The 16,996-nt window shown below is 43.0% G+C and overlaps 3 protein-coding genes across 7 annotated transcripts in view; 1 reads left to right on the forward strand and 2 right to left on the reverse strand.

Moving 5' to 3' along the window:
• Positions 1–2,297: 2,297 nt before the first annotated feature.
• On the reverse strand, positions 2,298–5,395 carry COA5 (cytochrome c oxidase assembly factor 5). The gene is made up of 3 exons (XM_068182712.1): positions 5,204–5,395; positions 4,718–4,801; positions 2,298–2,599 (listed from the first exon to the last, which is right to left on the reverse strand). Exons 1-3 carry the CDS (start codon positions 5,303–5,305, stop codon positions 2,558–2,560), a joined length of 228 nt encoding a protein of 75 aa, XP_068038813.1. The 5' UTR covers positions 5,306–5,395; the 3' UTR covers positions 2,298–2,557.
• Positions 5,396–5,638: 243 nt separating this feature from the next.
• On the forward strand, positions 5,639–11,578 carry UNC50 (unc-50 inner nuclear membrane RNA binding protein). Of its 3 annotated transcripts, none has more exons than XM_068182727.1 (6): positions 5,639–5,778; positions 7,385–7,668; positions 8,480–8,600; positions 10,427–10,566; positions 10,643–10,744; positions 11,266–11,578. In XM_068182727.1, the coding sequence occupies exons 2-6, from the start codon at positions 7,389–7,391 to the stop codon at positions 11,400–11,402; spliced, it is 780 nt and encodes a 259-aa protein (XP_068038828.1). In that variant the 5' UTR covers positions 5,639–5,778; positions 7,385–7,388; the 3' UTR covers positions 11,403–11,578. The 3 variants fall into 3 exon arrangements, with proteins under 3 accessions (XP_068038828.1, XP_068038829.1, XP_068038830.1); XM_068182728.1 differs by lacking the exon at positions 5,639–5,778 and adding an exon at positions 6,388–6,411; XM_068182729.1 differs by lacking the exon at positions 5,639–5,778 and adding an exon at positions 6,661–6,668.
• The window catches only part of MGAT4A (alpha-1,3-mannosyl-glycoprotein 4-beta-N-acetylglucosaminyltransferase A), a 79,479-nt gene continuing 73,977 nt past the window's right edge, over positions 11,495–16,996 (reverse strand). For all 3 annotated transcript variants that reach the window (XM_068182722.1, XM_068182723.1, XM_068182724.1), the window contains one exon: positions 11,495–16,960. In XM_068182722.1, coding sequence (XP_068038823.1) covers positions 16,934–16,960 — 27 coding nt within the window. In that variant the 3' untranslated portion in view covers positions 11,495–16,933. The remainder of the gene's footprint in view (positions 16,961–16,996) is intronic.

A 16,996-nucleotide genomic window follows, 5' to 3' on the forward strand; every position in this document is an offset into this window, starting at 1 on the left:
CTTAAATACTAAATGTGTGATACTTTTTAAACAGCAACCCCTTTCCCTCACTTTTCAGCATATGTACACATGGGCCTTTGTTAAACAGACTCATATGCTTATCACTCTGTACTAACTTGAAAGAACAGTTAACAGCCTAAAGAATTTTCAGAGTAAATGACCACAGCCTATTTTTTATCATCATAAACATGTGAGCAGTTTTGCAGTATGTGTTTACAGCTCTGTAAATACAACTGTGTTTTCAGGACTGGACCACAGAGAGAATATTTTAATTGCTGGAACAGGATGTTGTAACACAGGTCCTAACACTCACAGAGCCACAGCCTAGACTTCACTCTGGACAGCACTTAGCACCCTCTGACTCTCCATCATGGAAAACAAATGAGAGGAACAAGAGCAGCAGCGAGGTCTTTGCAAACTCTATTCTTTACTTATTCCATACACATTATTAGCACTGCTTATATTTGAGATTCTGAAACTAGTGTTAGCCTTTTGGCACCATGCCAACCATTAGTTCTCAACAACCCAATATCATAGCTCTCACCTTGCAAAATCTACCAAAGAATAGAAATGTGCATTTTTTTTTAGTAGAAGTCAGTAAAGTAGCACAAGGAATGAGACAAAAACATCAATATATTTAAATAAAAACATTTTGTGCATTAGGGAAAAGGCTGTAATCAAATGCATAGGACTTAGGACATTAATGAAACGAATTATTTTTCCCAAAGGAGCATTAATATCTCTCAAGTAGGACAGTGCTCAAAGTCCCAAGACAATTATATAATTACTTATCTTTAGACAGAGTATTATGTTACACAATATTGGAATTGAACAAGTCTCTTGAGCAAATCAGTATCAAAATACTGATATTACAGTATTTTCATACTGCCCTAGGTAGTTTAGTGAACCATTAGGAAGTCTTGACACTAACATTGTATTGGATCAAATAATACGTGTGTTCTGTTAATTATTAAATCCATAAATATCCAACAGATTTAATTTTAACACTTCATCTCCACTGGATCAAGCTGATTACTAGAAATAACTATGTGTCTGTCTATGATGCAGCAATGTTTCTGCTCCCTTCCAAAAGGAGCTGCTGCAGCACCATTAGGAGAGGTTTACGGCTGAGAAAGGAATAAAGATCACTTGAACAATCAACCTACAAACCCATGCATACCATGGGCATACCATGGAAGAGTCCTTGACTAGCAAACTCACGTACCATTGCCACTCTCTCTAACTGACATTAAAATACCTGCCATCTGGTGTTATTTTTTATTTTTAGTACCTTTTTTATGTTTTTCCCCATGGAAAAGGCTTGTGAGTAATACTTTGGAATTAGACTGTTGAGTTAAAAATACTCTCAAAGGCATAAATGATCATTTTAATGTATGTAAAAAGATAATATGGTAAGTAGGCTGTGGGAAACAGAGGATGCTTACAGCACTTGAACAAATGAACTAGCTTCCACATGATCAACAGACACAAAAATGTGAAATCAGAGTTGATTTAGGTGGCAAAAATAAAGTCCTACACATACTCAGAATACAAACATTCTCTGACTCATTACAGAAGAGTTGCTTAAGACAGACAGAATTAAATAGTCAACATGTGCTTGTTCACTGAAGTCATCAGTTTTAGAAACACACAAAAAGGTTGCATGCATCTGTTCAGACTGAATGTGTATCAGACACATGGCTATAAACTTCAGCCAAGAAAAGAAGTTACTATGGCTCTCTCCCTTCTCACTATTTCCTCATCTTGCTTCTAATCAGCTCGTCTGAAGTTATTTGACTTTCCACATGCAAGAGTTACAGCACCATTTATTTCTTAAAGGCTTGACACTTAAAGAGACAGGGACACTGAAGGAAGATAAAGGAAATGTTCCTCTGGAAAAGCAGGTCTTATACAGAACCAGTTAACATGTACCACAGTCATGGTTCAAGCACTATTTAATGCTTCTTACTCCCATAAATCCCACTTCCTTAGCAGTATGGAACTCAAAAACAGCACTGCTCTCATCTATTACAGGTTTATTGAGTAGCAAATCTACTGGGGAAGCAGCAGCTTGCACACACATTTTAAAACCTTGGTCAATTCCTCATCTCTGAAAAAAGCTCTATTCTGAGAAACCCTCTGAGACAGTCACCTACTAAGGAAACTCTGCCTCAACACATCAAGTGAACTCCCAGTTCCATACCTTGTATTATTTCTAATAGTAAAAGATAATCAGAATTTACAGTAAAGTCACAAAAGACAACTTCACTTCAAAACAGAATTATAACTTCTGCAGCTTATTCTGGATTCCACATTTTTATTGCAAGTACATGACAGGTACCCATTTTGGCCAGAACTCGCAGCTTTGCGCTTGCCTTCTTTTTAACATTTAAATGCACATCCAGGTCAATCTGTTGGAATTCTCAGGAGTAGATACCATCCATGAAAACACTGCATGAAAGGATGCAGCAGGTACCATCTTCTTAATTTAGTCTCTGTTTTGTGCAGAGTGCTGATGAACCCCGAAGTCCCATGGTGAGGTCTGTTGACGAGGACTTCAGTATCCCTTCCTTCCTCTGAATCTTGCCCTGGTATCCAGCTGAAAATCGAAGACAATATATTAAGAGCAGGTATTTTCCAAAAGAGATACTGTAGAGTGTTTGTGCTACCTTGGCATTTTGTAACATCAGAACAAAGGCCAGAATAAAGCAGAAGAAAACTAGTGATGTAACCAACAAGCCACAGGGGATTCTGATGATAGAGGCATTATATGATCTTAAACCTCATACAAAACTAAAATTATGTGGTAAGTGTCCTATGCATTCTGAAATAAACAACATAAATGATAGAACAGCATAGTAGGATGGCAAGGAACCCATGAAAAACAAGGTAGAGTAAATCTGCTTAGATCAGTTTTATCAGTGTAACTGATACAGTGAAGGAGGAAAATTCAGATTTGGTTGAAGCAGGAGTCACTACAAATGTCTGTGAGGAGAGGAATAACTTAAATACAAAAAGTTTCTGGAAAAAACAGAAATAAATCAGTAAAAATAGAAACATTATTCAGCTTGTAAAATCTGCACGTTTATTCTTGGCAATTACAGAAAAAGCATTTAATGAAAGGCTAAAGATGATGGTAAAGCTAAAATAAATGCCACGGTGCAGTACTTACAGATGCTACACTGCAAGTTCTTTCCCAATGCAGCAGAAAAACATACTTTGTACGTTTGGCATAATTCTCCCGAACTTAGATAGCCATCTTGAAGATGGCAGTGACAGATTGCAACTCAGCCATATTCTGATATTAGACTGAGGAGGTTTCTTTTACCACCACTAACTAACCCTCTTCCAGAATTCAGACCTGCAGCAAAATCTGTAAAGAGCTAGACTCACGATGACACAGCTTGTCCAATAACCAAGCAGCTTTCACTTTCAACCTTGGCCCCACTTCAACATCTAAAGTGTACTAAAGTTATTCCTCTGATTAGAATTTCTCTTTCCTTGAAAAGAAAACAGCATTGAGGCAAAACCCCCAATGATTTTTGCATACTGTGAGTTATATCTGTATTTAGTCTCTAACTTGGTTTTGGACACTCTTTATGTTTCCTTATTATAACAAATACGAAGTTTGACTGAGCATGATTAAGGAGATTTACAGAATTAACAGGTCACTCATCAGCCTTAAAAATTGGAAGAGTTAAATAAAATCATTTAAGAGCCAGGCCTCTCCCTGCATGACTGGAGGCATTTAGCTAGAAACTTAGCTCCATCAGGCTCCCTTAACAATCCACAGACAGAAAAATACAGACACATCATCTGGAGATGCATATGTTGCTACTGCAGCTTCATATAGGTATTTCAAACTTCCAATATACAACATCTTACCATACACAGAAATAATAATTTGTCACTTTATGGATTAATAAGGTTCATACAAAAGAGGTACAAAAAGTTGCTACAATGAATACAAAATGGAAGAAAAATTTAAAGTACCATTTCAGCTGTACACTCTTCATCAGGAAAAAAAACCTGAAATGAGCCCTGCACTTCTCATGTTTATAAAGTTTTAATACGTCTTTACCACATCTTAAATATGTTTTAAATGTTATGGGAACACAAGCAAAAACATTTTGGACAAGGAACTCCTATCAAAATACGGAAAACTTTATCTAATTACATTTTTAAAAATGACTTGTCATCTTCATGCGGGATAGGTCATTATATAAAGAGCCAAACTGTTATTTATCATGAATTCTAGTACACCAAGAAAATGAATGACTCGACATGAATTCAATGCAAGATCTTGCTTCAACAATAAAAGTCTCACTTCATTTAAATGTTCTCTATATAAATGTCTTTGACAGACCTAACAGGCAAAAGATAGCTTGCCAATATCTTTTACCTGATATATTTTACCTGATCTACTAATATTTTAAACCCAAAACTTTACTAAAAACAATAGTGAAAATACCTATATCACCTACCTGTGACATTCTAAGCCTAATCCAATTTAAACATGCGTTTTTCCAATTTTTCCTACTCTATAGCTTTTTCTTCATGAGAACTGAGTACAATACCCATAGTTTAATCAGGATGCAAAGGCAAGAACTGCTCTGCTTAATGACACCCGCCTTACTGAAATAACGTGTTTTTCTTAAAAAGAGGGGGAAAGGACAGGAAACATCCAGGCCAGTAGCAGAAAACACGCCACACTTACCATTGATCTTTTGCATGCAAAGAATGTCACTTGCAAACTCCTACAGTGTCCTTCCCTCAAGCATTGCTTTGGGCTTTTGTTTTCCTAATACATGAAGAAAGAAAGATTAAAAATTTGATTTCTACAGCTCGTCAAATGATGAGACATCAAAACACCTGACAATCATAGAACAGAATCACCGAATATTCTGACTTGGAAAGCACCCACAGGGATCATCCAGTTCAACTCGTAAGGGAAGGCCAATTCAGGGATCGGACCCACGAGCCCGGCACCCCGCTCTGGCCAACTGAGCGATATGGGCTGGAAGCGACCTGTGAGGATTATCTAATTCCGATTCCAGAGAAGTTCACTAGGGGGTATCGCTTCGGTACGGTGACCCGCGCTCTCCTCTGGAACTGTAACTCTCTACACTGCTGCAAACAAGAGGTAAGAGGCCCTGACAGGGCGCCCTGCGGCTCTCTGGCCCGGAGGGGTGGCGGCGCTCACCTGCAGGACGCAGGGGCTCTCCAGCAGGCACTGCCGCAGGTCCTCCCTCACGCCGCTGCAGGCGCGCCCGTCCTCCTCCTTATCCTCGTAGTACTTGGGCATGGCGGCGAGCCCGGCGCTACGCCCTGCTGCTGCCGCTGCTGCCGCTGCTGCCGCTGCTGCTGCTGCTGCTGCTGCTGCTGCTGCTGCCGCTGCTGCCGCCGCCGCTGCTGCTGCTGCTGCTGCTGCCGCTGCTGCTGCTGCTGCTGCCGCTGCTGCCGCTGCTGCTGCCGCCCGCCCCGCGGCCACGGCCGCCCGCCTCCGCCATCAGGGCGCCGCTGCGGCCGCTTCCGGCGGGGGCAGGAAGGGACGGGGCGGCTCCGGGCAGCGCTCCGAGCGCCTGCGCCGCGATCGGTGCCGGACGGGGCGGCTCCGGGCAGCGCTCCGAGCGCCTGCGCCGCGATCGGTGCCGGACGGGGCGGCTCCGGGCAGCGCTCCGAGCGCCTGCGCCGCGGACCGTGCCGGAAGGCTGCGGGAGGCGGCCGTGCTGGCGGTGCCGGACGGGGCGGGGGTCGCGCCGCGGGCCGGGGCAGCAGGTGAGACCCTCGGCGCGGGCCGGGTGGGGCAGCAGGTGAGACCCTCGGCGCGGGCCGGCCGGGGCAGCAGGTGAGACCCTCGGCGCGGGCCGGGGCAGCAGGTGAGACCCTCGGCGCGGGCCGGCCGGGGCAGCAGGTGAGACCCTCGGCGCGGGCCGGGGCAGCAGGTGAGACCCTCGGCGCGGGCCGGCCGGGGCAGCAGGTGAGACCCTCGGCGCGGGCCGGCCGGGGCAGCAGGTGAGACCCTCGGCGCGGCCGGGGCAGCAGGTGAGACCCTCGGCGCGGGCCGGGGCAGCAGGTGAGACCCTCGGCGCGGGCCGGGGCAGCAGGTGAGACCCTCGGCGCGGCCGGGGCAGCAGGTGAGACCCTCGGCGCGGCCGGGGCAGCAGGTGAGACCCTCGGCGCGGGCCGGGGCAGCAGGTGAGACCCTCGGCGCGGGCCGGGGCAGCAGGTGAGACCCTCGGCGCGGCCGGGGCAGCAGGTGAGACCCTCGGCGCGGCCGGGGCAGCAGGTGAGACCCTCGGCGCGGCCGGGGCAGCAGGTGAGACCCTCGGCGCGGGCCGGGGCAGCAGGTGAGACCCTCGGCGCGGCCGGGGCAGCAGGTGAGACCCTCGGCGCGGGCCGGGGCAGCAGGTGAGACCCTCGGCGCGGCCGGGGCAGCAGGTGAGACCCTCGGCGCGGCCGGGGCAGCAGGTGAGACCCTCGGCGCGGCCGGGGCAGCAGGTGAGACCCTCGGCGCGGGCCGGCCGGGGCAGCAGGTGAGACCCTCGGCGCGGGCCGGCCGGGGCAGCAGGTGAGACCCTCGGCGAGGGCCGGGGCAGCAGGTGAGACCCTCGGCGCGGGCCGGGCAGGGCAGCAGGTGAGACCCTCGGCGCCGGCCGGGGCAGCAGGTGAGACCCTCGGCGCGGGCCGGGGCTCGGCGAGCGCGGCGCTGCCCGGGCCGGAGCCGAGCGCAGGCCCCGCCGAGGGAGGGCGGGTGTTCGTCAGCAGCGGCGGCCGGGCCGCTCCTAAGCCATGCAGTCGTACGTCGGTAAGGGCTGGAGGAGGCCGTAAAGATCTTATGTTTCCGACCGCCACGCCGTGGGCAGGGATAGCGCCCACTAGACCGGGTTGTTCTAAGCCCCATCCAGCCTGGCCTTGTTGGGGTTAAAAGCCCTTGTGGGGCTCCCATAACCTCCCTGGGCAGCCCGTGCCAGTGCCTCATCCCCTCCACAGTAAGGAATTGTTTCCTTGTATCTAACCCAAATTTCCCTTTTCAGTTGTGCCAGTTACTCCTTGTCCTGTCACTGCAGTTCCTGGCGAAGTGTCCCAGCTTCCCTGTGTACCCCCCTCACATACTGGGAGGTGCTGGGAGGTCTCCACACAGCCTTCTCTACTTCAGACTGAACTGCCCCAGGTTTCCCAGCCTGTCTTCATAAGGGAAGTTCTCCAGCCCTCTTACCAGCTCCATGGCCTCCTCTGGACTTGCTCCAACCAATGTCGTTGTTTATGCTTCTGCTCAGTTTCAGTCACTTCAGCATTGCAGCCGTGGTCTGCGTTGCATTATTTTATTTGTACCCCATACTGTGTGCAAAATCAAATGCATCTTTTGAAATTCTTCCTTTAGCAAGATGCTGCCAACCACGCTGGTTAATTCTGGGAGCCAGGGCAATGGTGTGCTGAGCCGCAGAGATGCTGCGAGGCACACGGCCGGAGCAAAACGCTACAAGTACCTCCGGAGGCTCTTCCATTTCCGACAGATGGACTTCGAGTTTGCGCTTTGGCAGATGCTTTACCTGTTCACTTCACCACAGAGGGTTTACAGGAACTTTCACTACAGAAAACAGACAAAGGACCAATGGGCAAGAGATGATCCTGCCTTCCTTGTGCTACTCAGTATCTGGCTCTGCGGTGAGTGCGGGAGAACAGACAGCATAAAGAAGAGGGAGGGAAAGTTTAGAGATGAACGTTTATTTTCCTTCTAATAACACACAAAAGGACCGATCTGGGTGATCTTTTAATCAAAGCAGAACAGAAGAAAAAGGCCTAGCCTTTTTGAAGTTAAGTTGGGAAGTAGAAATTGGAGCAGGCTTAAGTAGTACTCTGTAGTCTTGAATTGATCTCTCCATTGCAACTCATTTTCTGCTGCATTTTGAACTGCATGATTCACTGTAACTTTACAGACAGTAAGAAAACCCTATGCCACAAGGCAGTGTTTTTGTTTAAAAATACTGAATATTTGATTTACCTGAATATCATGGATAAAACACTGCTTTTACCATAAAGGCCCTCATGGCTAATATAAATGACTGAACTGCAAATTCAGTACTATCTCAGTTGCCTTCTATTAAATAGTGTATTCCTGTTCATAATGGAAAAGCTCTTTACTGAGATAGAATTGTACATGTTGTTTGGGTTAACAAGGAGCTTTTATAAAACAAAGAATGTCCTATTGTAGCATTGTCTGGATTTTTTTAAAATAGTTTAGGTGGAGCATTACAATTAGACCCAAGTACAGATGAGTGTTCATATTATGAATAAACTGCATTATATCCAATTTTTTTTGTGGAAAAAACCCCGAGCTGTTGGACTGAAAATCTTGCAGAAAAAATAAAAAGGAAACTGGAGATTTCATAACAGGATACATTAAAAAAATCCATCAGTTTAAGATCTCATGCTTTTGTTTCCACAGCTGACTTTAATGATCTTTCTCTGCTTTCAGTGTCTACTGTAGGATTTGGATTTGTGTTGGACATGGGTTTTTTTGAAACAATAAAACTGCTACTTTGGGTTGTATTCATAGACTGCGTAGGCGTGGGGCTCCTGATTGCAACTCTGATGTGGTAAGTAGTAACTTCTGAAGCTGAGTTGAGTGTTGCTGTTCAGACACAGAGAGTCCTCTGCTTTTTGTGAGACACTTGGTTCTTTGGAGTAAGCTTACACTCAAGTGTTGACTATAGGTTTTATGCTCTTGTAGTAATTGTTTCAAAACGATACCTTAAAAAAGAATACATCTCTTTCTTTACTATTTCCTACAAGGTTAAATGTATTATGATGAACATTCCAGCTTTTTTTCTTTCTTCTTGAGCTGGTTAATGTTCAGCAGTAATGCCAAACTAAAAAAAAGCGATTAATAAAAGAAAAATCAAAAAAATGAATGAAGAAGTCAAGTAGTGTAAGCCTGAGGATGCTTCTGTTTAAGCAGGGCCGTATACACTTGGCCTGTGCTTCTTGCTGAAGATTGTAGCTAGTGCCACTGCAGCCACATCTCTTCTGTCCTGTGCTTGGCACCTTTTTGCTTTGTTGGTAGGCGCTGCCAGTTTTATGTTCTACTGTCCAGAGACTTGCAGAAGTAGAGAGGCAGGAGCAGATCATTTTACAGTCCAGGCCTCATCAGCACCATAGATGTGTCCTGCAGCAGTGAGGGAACCATGAAATGACAGGAACCCACTGTTTCTGTGCTGCAGCAAGGGGAGGGCACCCAAAGAGGATTTTTTATTTTACAAAGAACTTAAGAAAGCAAGGGCATTTAAGAGTTTTTAGGAATGGAGCTGACATCTTAAAGTCATGGTGATTGGAAAAGGGATAAATCCCGACCGTTACCAGGAACTCCTGCTTGTAATTGCAAAATTCAGAATGAGGTACGTAAAAGAAACATAGCTGGTAGTTGAAAGGTCCACCTGACCTGTGCTCCTGTCTGGGACAGCAACCCATAAATTGCTTGGGGAAGAGCTTATACTAATGCTCCCTGCCCCCGTCCTCCAGCAATTTTTGCTTCAGGATGCAGTCTCCTAAGCCAGGAAGACTTCAGCATCTGCTGGGTTTGCTCTGTCTTTTGGTCAGCTTCCTGCAGGCCTCAATACCAGTCACCTGGCTCGAGTTTGGTTCAAGTCCCTTCTTCCAGTGCAAGCTCACCTTTTTTCCCCAAAGCTCCCTCCATTCCTAATCAGTCTAAACTCCTCCTTGCCTCGCCTCTCCTCACCTTGCATCCAGGCTGTGCCTCTTTGCAACCCCACCCTTGGCACAAAGAGTAGGTCAGAGGAAGCTTCCATGAAAAATCTGGTCTCTTATTTCTGAGCATGTATCAGCTTCTTGTTCCTCCTCTCTATGGGATAAATATTTTGATGTCAGTAGAACGTAAGTGGAAGGAAAGAGCCTCAAGGCTCATTCAGTAGCCTAGTACCGGGCAGTGCACATTGCACATCTTTTCAGTAATAACAGGCACATGTTATGAGCACTCTCCTGCCCTCCTCCTGTCCTTGCAGTGCATCAGTTCTGCAGAGATCAAATAAACCATCTCTGTGTGAGGTGTGCTGAGCCTGGAAGAGCAGTTCACTGAAGTCATCTCCCTGTGTGTACAGAGAGAAGGGGCAGCTTGTGACTGATAAATTGTAGCACTGATCTCTTCTTTATAAAGAGGTTTTGTTTCTGTATTACCCGCAGGGTATTTCAGCTGCCTGTAGTATGCAAGGGATGTGATGATAGTTTTACCAAAAGCATTTTAACAATAGTCTGGTCTGCATGATTCTTGCACGTTTTTATTCCCACATAGCAGAAACTTGGTGGTGGAGAGCTGGGATCACATATGACTTACTACATCAAACCTATGTTTTGTCAGTCATCTTTATAGATTCATATTAACAACAGGCTCAAATATCTCTTCATTTAGGTTCATTTCAAATAAGTACTTAGTGAAGCAGCAGAACAGAGATTATGATGTGGAGTGGGGATATGCCTTTGATGTACATCTGAATGCTTTCTACCCTCTTCTAGTCATCCTGCATTTTATCCAGCTGTTCTTCATCAACTGTAAGTAGAATACTTTGAGCTCTCTGCTTCAAAACGGTGCACTATGCAAACAGCTGAGAGCAGTTATCTCTTGCAGATGTCATCATATCTGATTCTGTCATTGGGTATTTTGTTGGGAATACATTATGGCTGATTGCAATTGGCTATTACATCTATGTGACATTCCTAGGATACAGTGGTGAGTAACACCAACTTCTTTTGTTTTTGTTTGACTAAAAAGTAGAGCATGTTTTCAGGCTGTTAATTTATCTTAGCATATTGTCTGTAAAGCAGAGGCTTAGCTGCATTTTGAAATAACTCTTTCTTTGTGGTAAATGAAGTGTGATAGAAATGTACCAACCCATGTTTTCAGTTGGATGGACGTCTTAACCAAAGAATTTATATTCTCCACCTCACCAAATTCCTTCTTGCATTAGACCTGTAGCACCACAACTTAGTTTTCTTGTTCCTCTGTAAATCCACTTGAAGATGTTTGCAATAGATAAAAATTCTGTAATCAGTTTAAGACTACAGTTTTAGGTAAAACCGTTCCCCAAGGCATTTTGAGATAACTGTAGGGCTAGTAGGGCAGAGATGTCTGAGGAGGACAGCAGAGTAGAACTATTTTTTATTGCCACCTTGCCCCAAGGCTACTCTACATGAAGCACATTTTTTAAAGAGCATAACTTTACACTTGCTTCAATATTGCTTCTGTTTCAGCATTGCCCTTTTTGAAGAACACAGCTATTCTTTTGTATCCATTTGCACTTCTCATCATGCTCTATTTGATCTCATTAGCATGTGGATGGAACTTCACCAAGATGCTTTGTTCCTTTTATAAATACAGAGTGAAATAAAACCAGGACTTCATGTATCTAATGTTTTTTTTTTGTTTCTACCTTAGCCAATTTGACAGTAAAGAAAAAATTAAGAACATTTTGTATGTAAATGGTTGTAAATTTCTCTTTATTGTAGATAATTGTGTAAAAAAGTTTGAAGTGTCCTTTTTTATTAAAATATTTACAACAGTAAACATGTTAGCAATTTTGTTCAAATACTTTTGCAGTACATTCCTAAAAACAAGTTACTTGTACATTTCTGTAGCTTAAATTGAACTGCAACAAGTCTATGTAGCATAACTCTTACTGCAGATACTATGCACATACCGGCATAAGCTCTACATTATGAGGGGTTTAGGTGACACCAAAAAGCAGTTTTATTGAAGAGTAATATTGGAATACCTTGCCTTGGGGCTGTGTGAAAGTACAGATCAATAGTGTTGCGATGGTAAAGCAACAACTGTCTCTAGATACAGACCTGTCCTCTCCTTGTATGAGAGATTGTGAGAACAGATTTACTTCAGTGACTACTTCAAATATACGTGGACAACTCTGGCACACAGAAGAAACAGTGATGAAAGGCACAATTAACATGACCCATATCAGGTTTCCAAAGATAGCAGCAAGTTTAAACCCAGTCTCTAGCAGTCCAGTGGGTATGACTACATCCACCATTGTGAGTGGCAGGTCAATCAAGGAACATGGAAGGAAAGTACAAGTTGGTTTGGCTACAGGGATGGGCTCATGGCAATGCCCGCAGCTGTGAAGTCCACAAGGCAGAAGTAGAAACTGACCATCACAAACAATACCTTATGGAAAGTGAAGATGACAGCTTTCCAATGCAGTGTTCAGGATGAAACATGAGCACTGGGATTCAGGTTCCAAAACAACACAAGAGTAAACTGGTTACAGTAAGACAATTTCAATACTAGAATTTGATCTCTAAGGAAAACTGTAATTTATCTTAAAATACCAAATATGCTGGCAGTGCATCTTACAGTACTGTGTGTTTCAGCCACTGTTAAGGCTTGAAGAGATTCATGTTTACCTCTCAGCAGTTGCTGAGCAATGTTCTCCTTTAAACAAGGAAAGCAGTGAACACTGATCCATGGAAGGTGAAGGATTCCAGTCAGGATCTGCTCCCTTCCTGGCTAACAGCACAAGCTCCTGTCCTGCAGGCAGCTGCAGCCTAACTGTACACCTTTTCCCTAACAGGAATCCTAGCATCACTGATCATCCACTTCAGTTCAACAGTAAAAATACTTCATATTGAGTGCCCTGTGGTGCAATACCAGTGAAGGACTCGGGGACTGTGTACCCTCCCTTTAGAGACATCAACGTTTTTCCCCTTGAAACAAAGCTTCATCTCTCTCAAAGTTAAGCTGCTTTGACTTCCAGCAGGTCACTGTTTACAGCAGAACTTAGCAAAACCCTTTAGACACCACTAAGGTCAGAAAGGTGACACTCAAGGACTAATTCAACAGGTCTCCATGGGCTGTGTGTCTTACATCAGCAATCAATGCTAGCCTGAAAACACCAGTTGTTTAATAGCTTTTCAGCCTTATGCTGGTGATTGTAAAGATGATTTAAAAACACAAGGACTTTTTCCCCCCCTTTCTAGCTAGAGTTACTTGTTCTAGCTTTTTCAGAATTCATCCTTCCTAGTAAGAACAAACGTAGAACCTTGGGTTCATATATTTTAGGGGAGCAAGGCTTGAGAGGATTTCATTTTTCTTTTCCCCTGTGAGACTAAAATAATACTTTCCAAGTTGGAGGTGAACTACATACTACTATGATACTTCATCTGGAGCAAATACTTCCAACAAAATACAGAGGTTACTGAAACTATAATATCTGGGAAAAAAAAAAGGAAACTGGTACACAGTTCCCAAATTTTTCCAAAGACTAATCACACTTCAGCTCATTCAAGGAACTGTGTTTCACATAGGCAAAGTATAAATTGCTTTGCTCTAAACTGACTCAAGGTATTTAAAAACTGCTTCATTCAAAACAGCTTGACAAGCAGTGACACAACAGAAGACTCCAGTCTTTTCTTGGTCCATGAATTACATCTGAATTTTTCTAAGCCATCTTTAAGTACAAAAAAAAAAAAAGAAGAATATAGCCATAGGAATTTTTTCCATCCATGAAAACATATGGTTGAGATGCCTGCAAAAGCTCAAAGCCTTATACAGTGCTTTAGAAACACTCTAATTATCACATCCTGTTCACATTATTTACAAAGTGTTCAGTAGGATGACCCACTGAATGAGCACAGCAAGATTATACTGGCAGTCTTGTATTTTCTTGGTCCCACGCAATCCTGATCAGCTCAAAAAAGCAAATGCTCACATCAGCCAGTCTGTTTGGCATCCAGTATAAGAAGTTCATTTGCCCAGGTAATGAAGGTTTCTGTCTATGCCTTTGGTTTCACAAAAGTTTGCTTTTCAGAAGCTTTAACAGCATCAGAAGGAGCTAACAGGAATATAGGATAATACAGGTTTTTTTCAAACACTTTCCATTATTGGATAACTCTAGGATTCAGCGGCCTCAAGGGGATTTTTAAGGTGACAACAAAGGTAACTTGAAATTGAATACATGTAGGGAAAAACTCTCTCAAAACAGGTAACAGCTTTAAGATGCTGTTTAAGATCTCTCATGGTAATATTGTCCCTTTCAATGGAGACATGCAGGAGACACCGGCCCGTTGCTGCAGACCCAGTCACAAACCTGGAGACTAGCACCACTTCAGCCTGACTTGGGGACTGGAATTTAAAGGTACAAAGCTGAAAATAGCTGTCTGCAGAAATAATCTACCTGATTACACCAGCTCTGAATTTACCTGGATCTATGAAGTATAATTTGTGTTCATGTGGCACACTTATCTAGAGAGCCTATAAGCTCAGGAACATTGAAAGTATTGAAGCAGCCCAGAGTATTTTCAACTCCTGCTACTACAATGCAATAAAAATGCATCAATCTTTAGAAAACAACCCACATTTTACCACACACTAGTTTAATTTGCTGTCTTGGATAAATTTCTTCTCAACATTTTTGAAAACTAAATATTCTACTAACCAGTCTTGGAATCAATGTGGTACAGGTTCTGTGTATTTAAATATATTAGCACTGATTCATTTTAACTACTGTGAAATGTCAAGAACAGTGATGCTTTTAGAATAAGCACACAGGTTTCTTATATTAATGGTACCAGTAAACTTCCGGACTCACAGAAGAATGGAAAAGGTCACTGTCAGCAAAACTAATTATATTAAGAAACTGCAATATCGAATGGATTTCTGCAGTCTGGATTGTAATAAATAACCCTAGTTTAAATAACTTGCATCATTCATTCACAGAGCTGAGAAGAAAACAGAAATGCTTTCTCAGACCTTAGCTTATGCCCACAGCATCTGTGGGCAACACAAGCTTTCCAAGTAACATTTTATTTACACCGTCCGATGCTGTCAGGAGAAGTAAACAAGGTTCTATTGGTATCTAATTTTTCTTGAACTCACACCAGTCAGTCTAAACAGGAGGTCTTGCTCTGCGTACAGATCTTGTCTTCCCCGTGTCCCCAGACAACATAGCTAAACCAAAACTACAACTGTCTGTAGAAGTAGTTAAGTTCTTCAACTTGAATACTGCTGAATTGTTGAAGCTATGGCACAATTCTCCAACGAGGCAGAAGAGAAGACAGGTTGACACTATAATCCAGTGGTGCTTGCAGTGCTAGCGAGGCAACTTTAGGCTCCTGCTCCTTACAAGCCTGTCATGAAAGGGAGAGGCCCAAATCTATCAGCTGAACTTTAACAGGGAAGTACAAATTCAAGACCCTTGCTCTAGATCAGGGAACCTGCAACAGGCTTTGTGCATCTGTGCCCTGATCACAAAGACAATAAAGGTCTTTTCCAACTTAAGTGATGGTGTGATTCTGTGCCGGGGGTAGCAGAGTGTGGCTTTTTCCACAGGGAAGGCTGGCCAGCGTTTGAGATGTGAGTTCCAGGAGGCTAGTTCACAGCACAGCTGACCATACCCAAGCCAGCGTGGATGCCTCCCTCCAATGTCAATCGGGCATTTCGTTCCTATTAAAAGGGAGGAATTCCTGCCTCTCTTTTTCCTGGCCATTTCTGACTAACTGAAATCGTCCCATGCCTGAGTCCTTACACATAAGCACCTAAGCAGAAGGACTCTTAAGAAAAGCAGCAGCATTAGTACTGCGACAGTTCCACGCTGATTGTAATCCAGACCGCGTTCTGTTCCTGACCAAATTTCTGATTCATTTAAGATCACTGCTGTTTCCCTTGAAACAAAAAGGCAGGCTACTGACTTGAGGCCAAATTCAGTTCCTGCTAGAAAGTTAGTGCGAGCTCCCATACTGATGCATAAAGGAGTCAAACTAAGACCTTGTTCTTAAACAAAGGAAGGAAATAAACTGCAACTACTCACTAATGTATCCAAAATAAACACTGAAACAACAGAACTTTTTAAAAGGAGACCTCTGTAAATCAAATATATCTACTGTTCCTTCTTTTGATAAAAGGTAACCTCTTGTCACTCCAAAGCAAAGCTGGAGAATTATTTTCTTCAGTACAGAAAATGAATTTGTTCAGCCTAGGAAATGTTTACAAATATTTTTAGAAAGAACTGGTTTGGAGAAAAAAAAAATTCTTCTAAAATGCAATGGATTAAATCTAAAATTACTGCAGATTTAGTACATAATATGAAACAAGACATTTCAACATGCTTTTTATGTGGCTACAAACTGTACACAGTGGAATTTCATAGCCCCAAAGAATAATGCTCTTCAGAACTCTGTTTATGCCTCTGAACATCATTCAGATTCTGTGTATAAAACTACATAATTTAGAAACTTAATCTTGTTTTTTTTTAAACATGGCACTATATTTGAAATATGGTATTAATTTATGTTTGCATCTCCAAAGAAAAATGTAGAAAGATAACTTAAACTAGAGAATTCATAAAAAAACTATATCAATTTAAAATTTTACTGCATAAAAATATGTACTTTTCAAATTATTTTAATAAATTAAATATCCCTAGCATTTTTAATATATATCCCTGACAGTCTATAAAAGAGGGTTCTTGTTATAGAAAATAAATGGAATTCCGAAAGTACCCCCTTCATAAAACTTATTTAACAATAATTATATTTTTTTTTCTTCAAGGAATGTAACAATATGTACAACTCTCTCTTACTATACTATCAAAATAGTACAGGTTTAGGGTAGCAGGGTTCTGCAACCATAAGAGGGTAAAGTCACATTACAGTGGAGGACAACTTGGGCCTCAGACGAACGTTATCAGTGTGGAGCATCAGTTTCTGGGTGGATCAGATAAGAAGGGGTAAATACAATCTTCTCATCTACAGTAGATATCACAAGAGGTAGAGTTCCAGTGAAAAAGAATGACATTTGGAATAAGGTGCATGCTCAGTATTTTCAATTTGTGACTTGCTAAGGATGTCAGATTTTATAGGATGAATTTTCAAGAATGCTTTCTTTTTCCTCTAAAGCAGATTTCCATGATCAGTTTGTCATCTTTTTAATATGAATCTGAAATAGAGAAGCAGAAGAAATAAGTAATGGTTT

Source organism: Anomalospiza imberbis, chromosome 2 (genome assembly GCF_031753505.1).
Source record: "Anomalospiza imberbis isolate Cuckoo-Finch-1a 21T00152 chromosome 2, ASM3175350v1, whole genome shotgun sequence".
Taxonomy (NCBI): Eukaryota; Metazoa; Chordata; class Aves; order Passeriformes; family Viduidae; genus Anomalospiza; species Anomalospiza imberbis.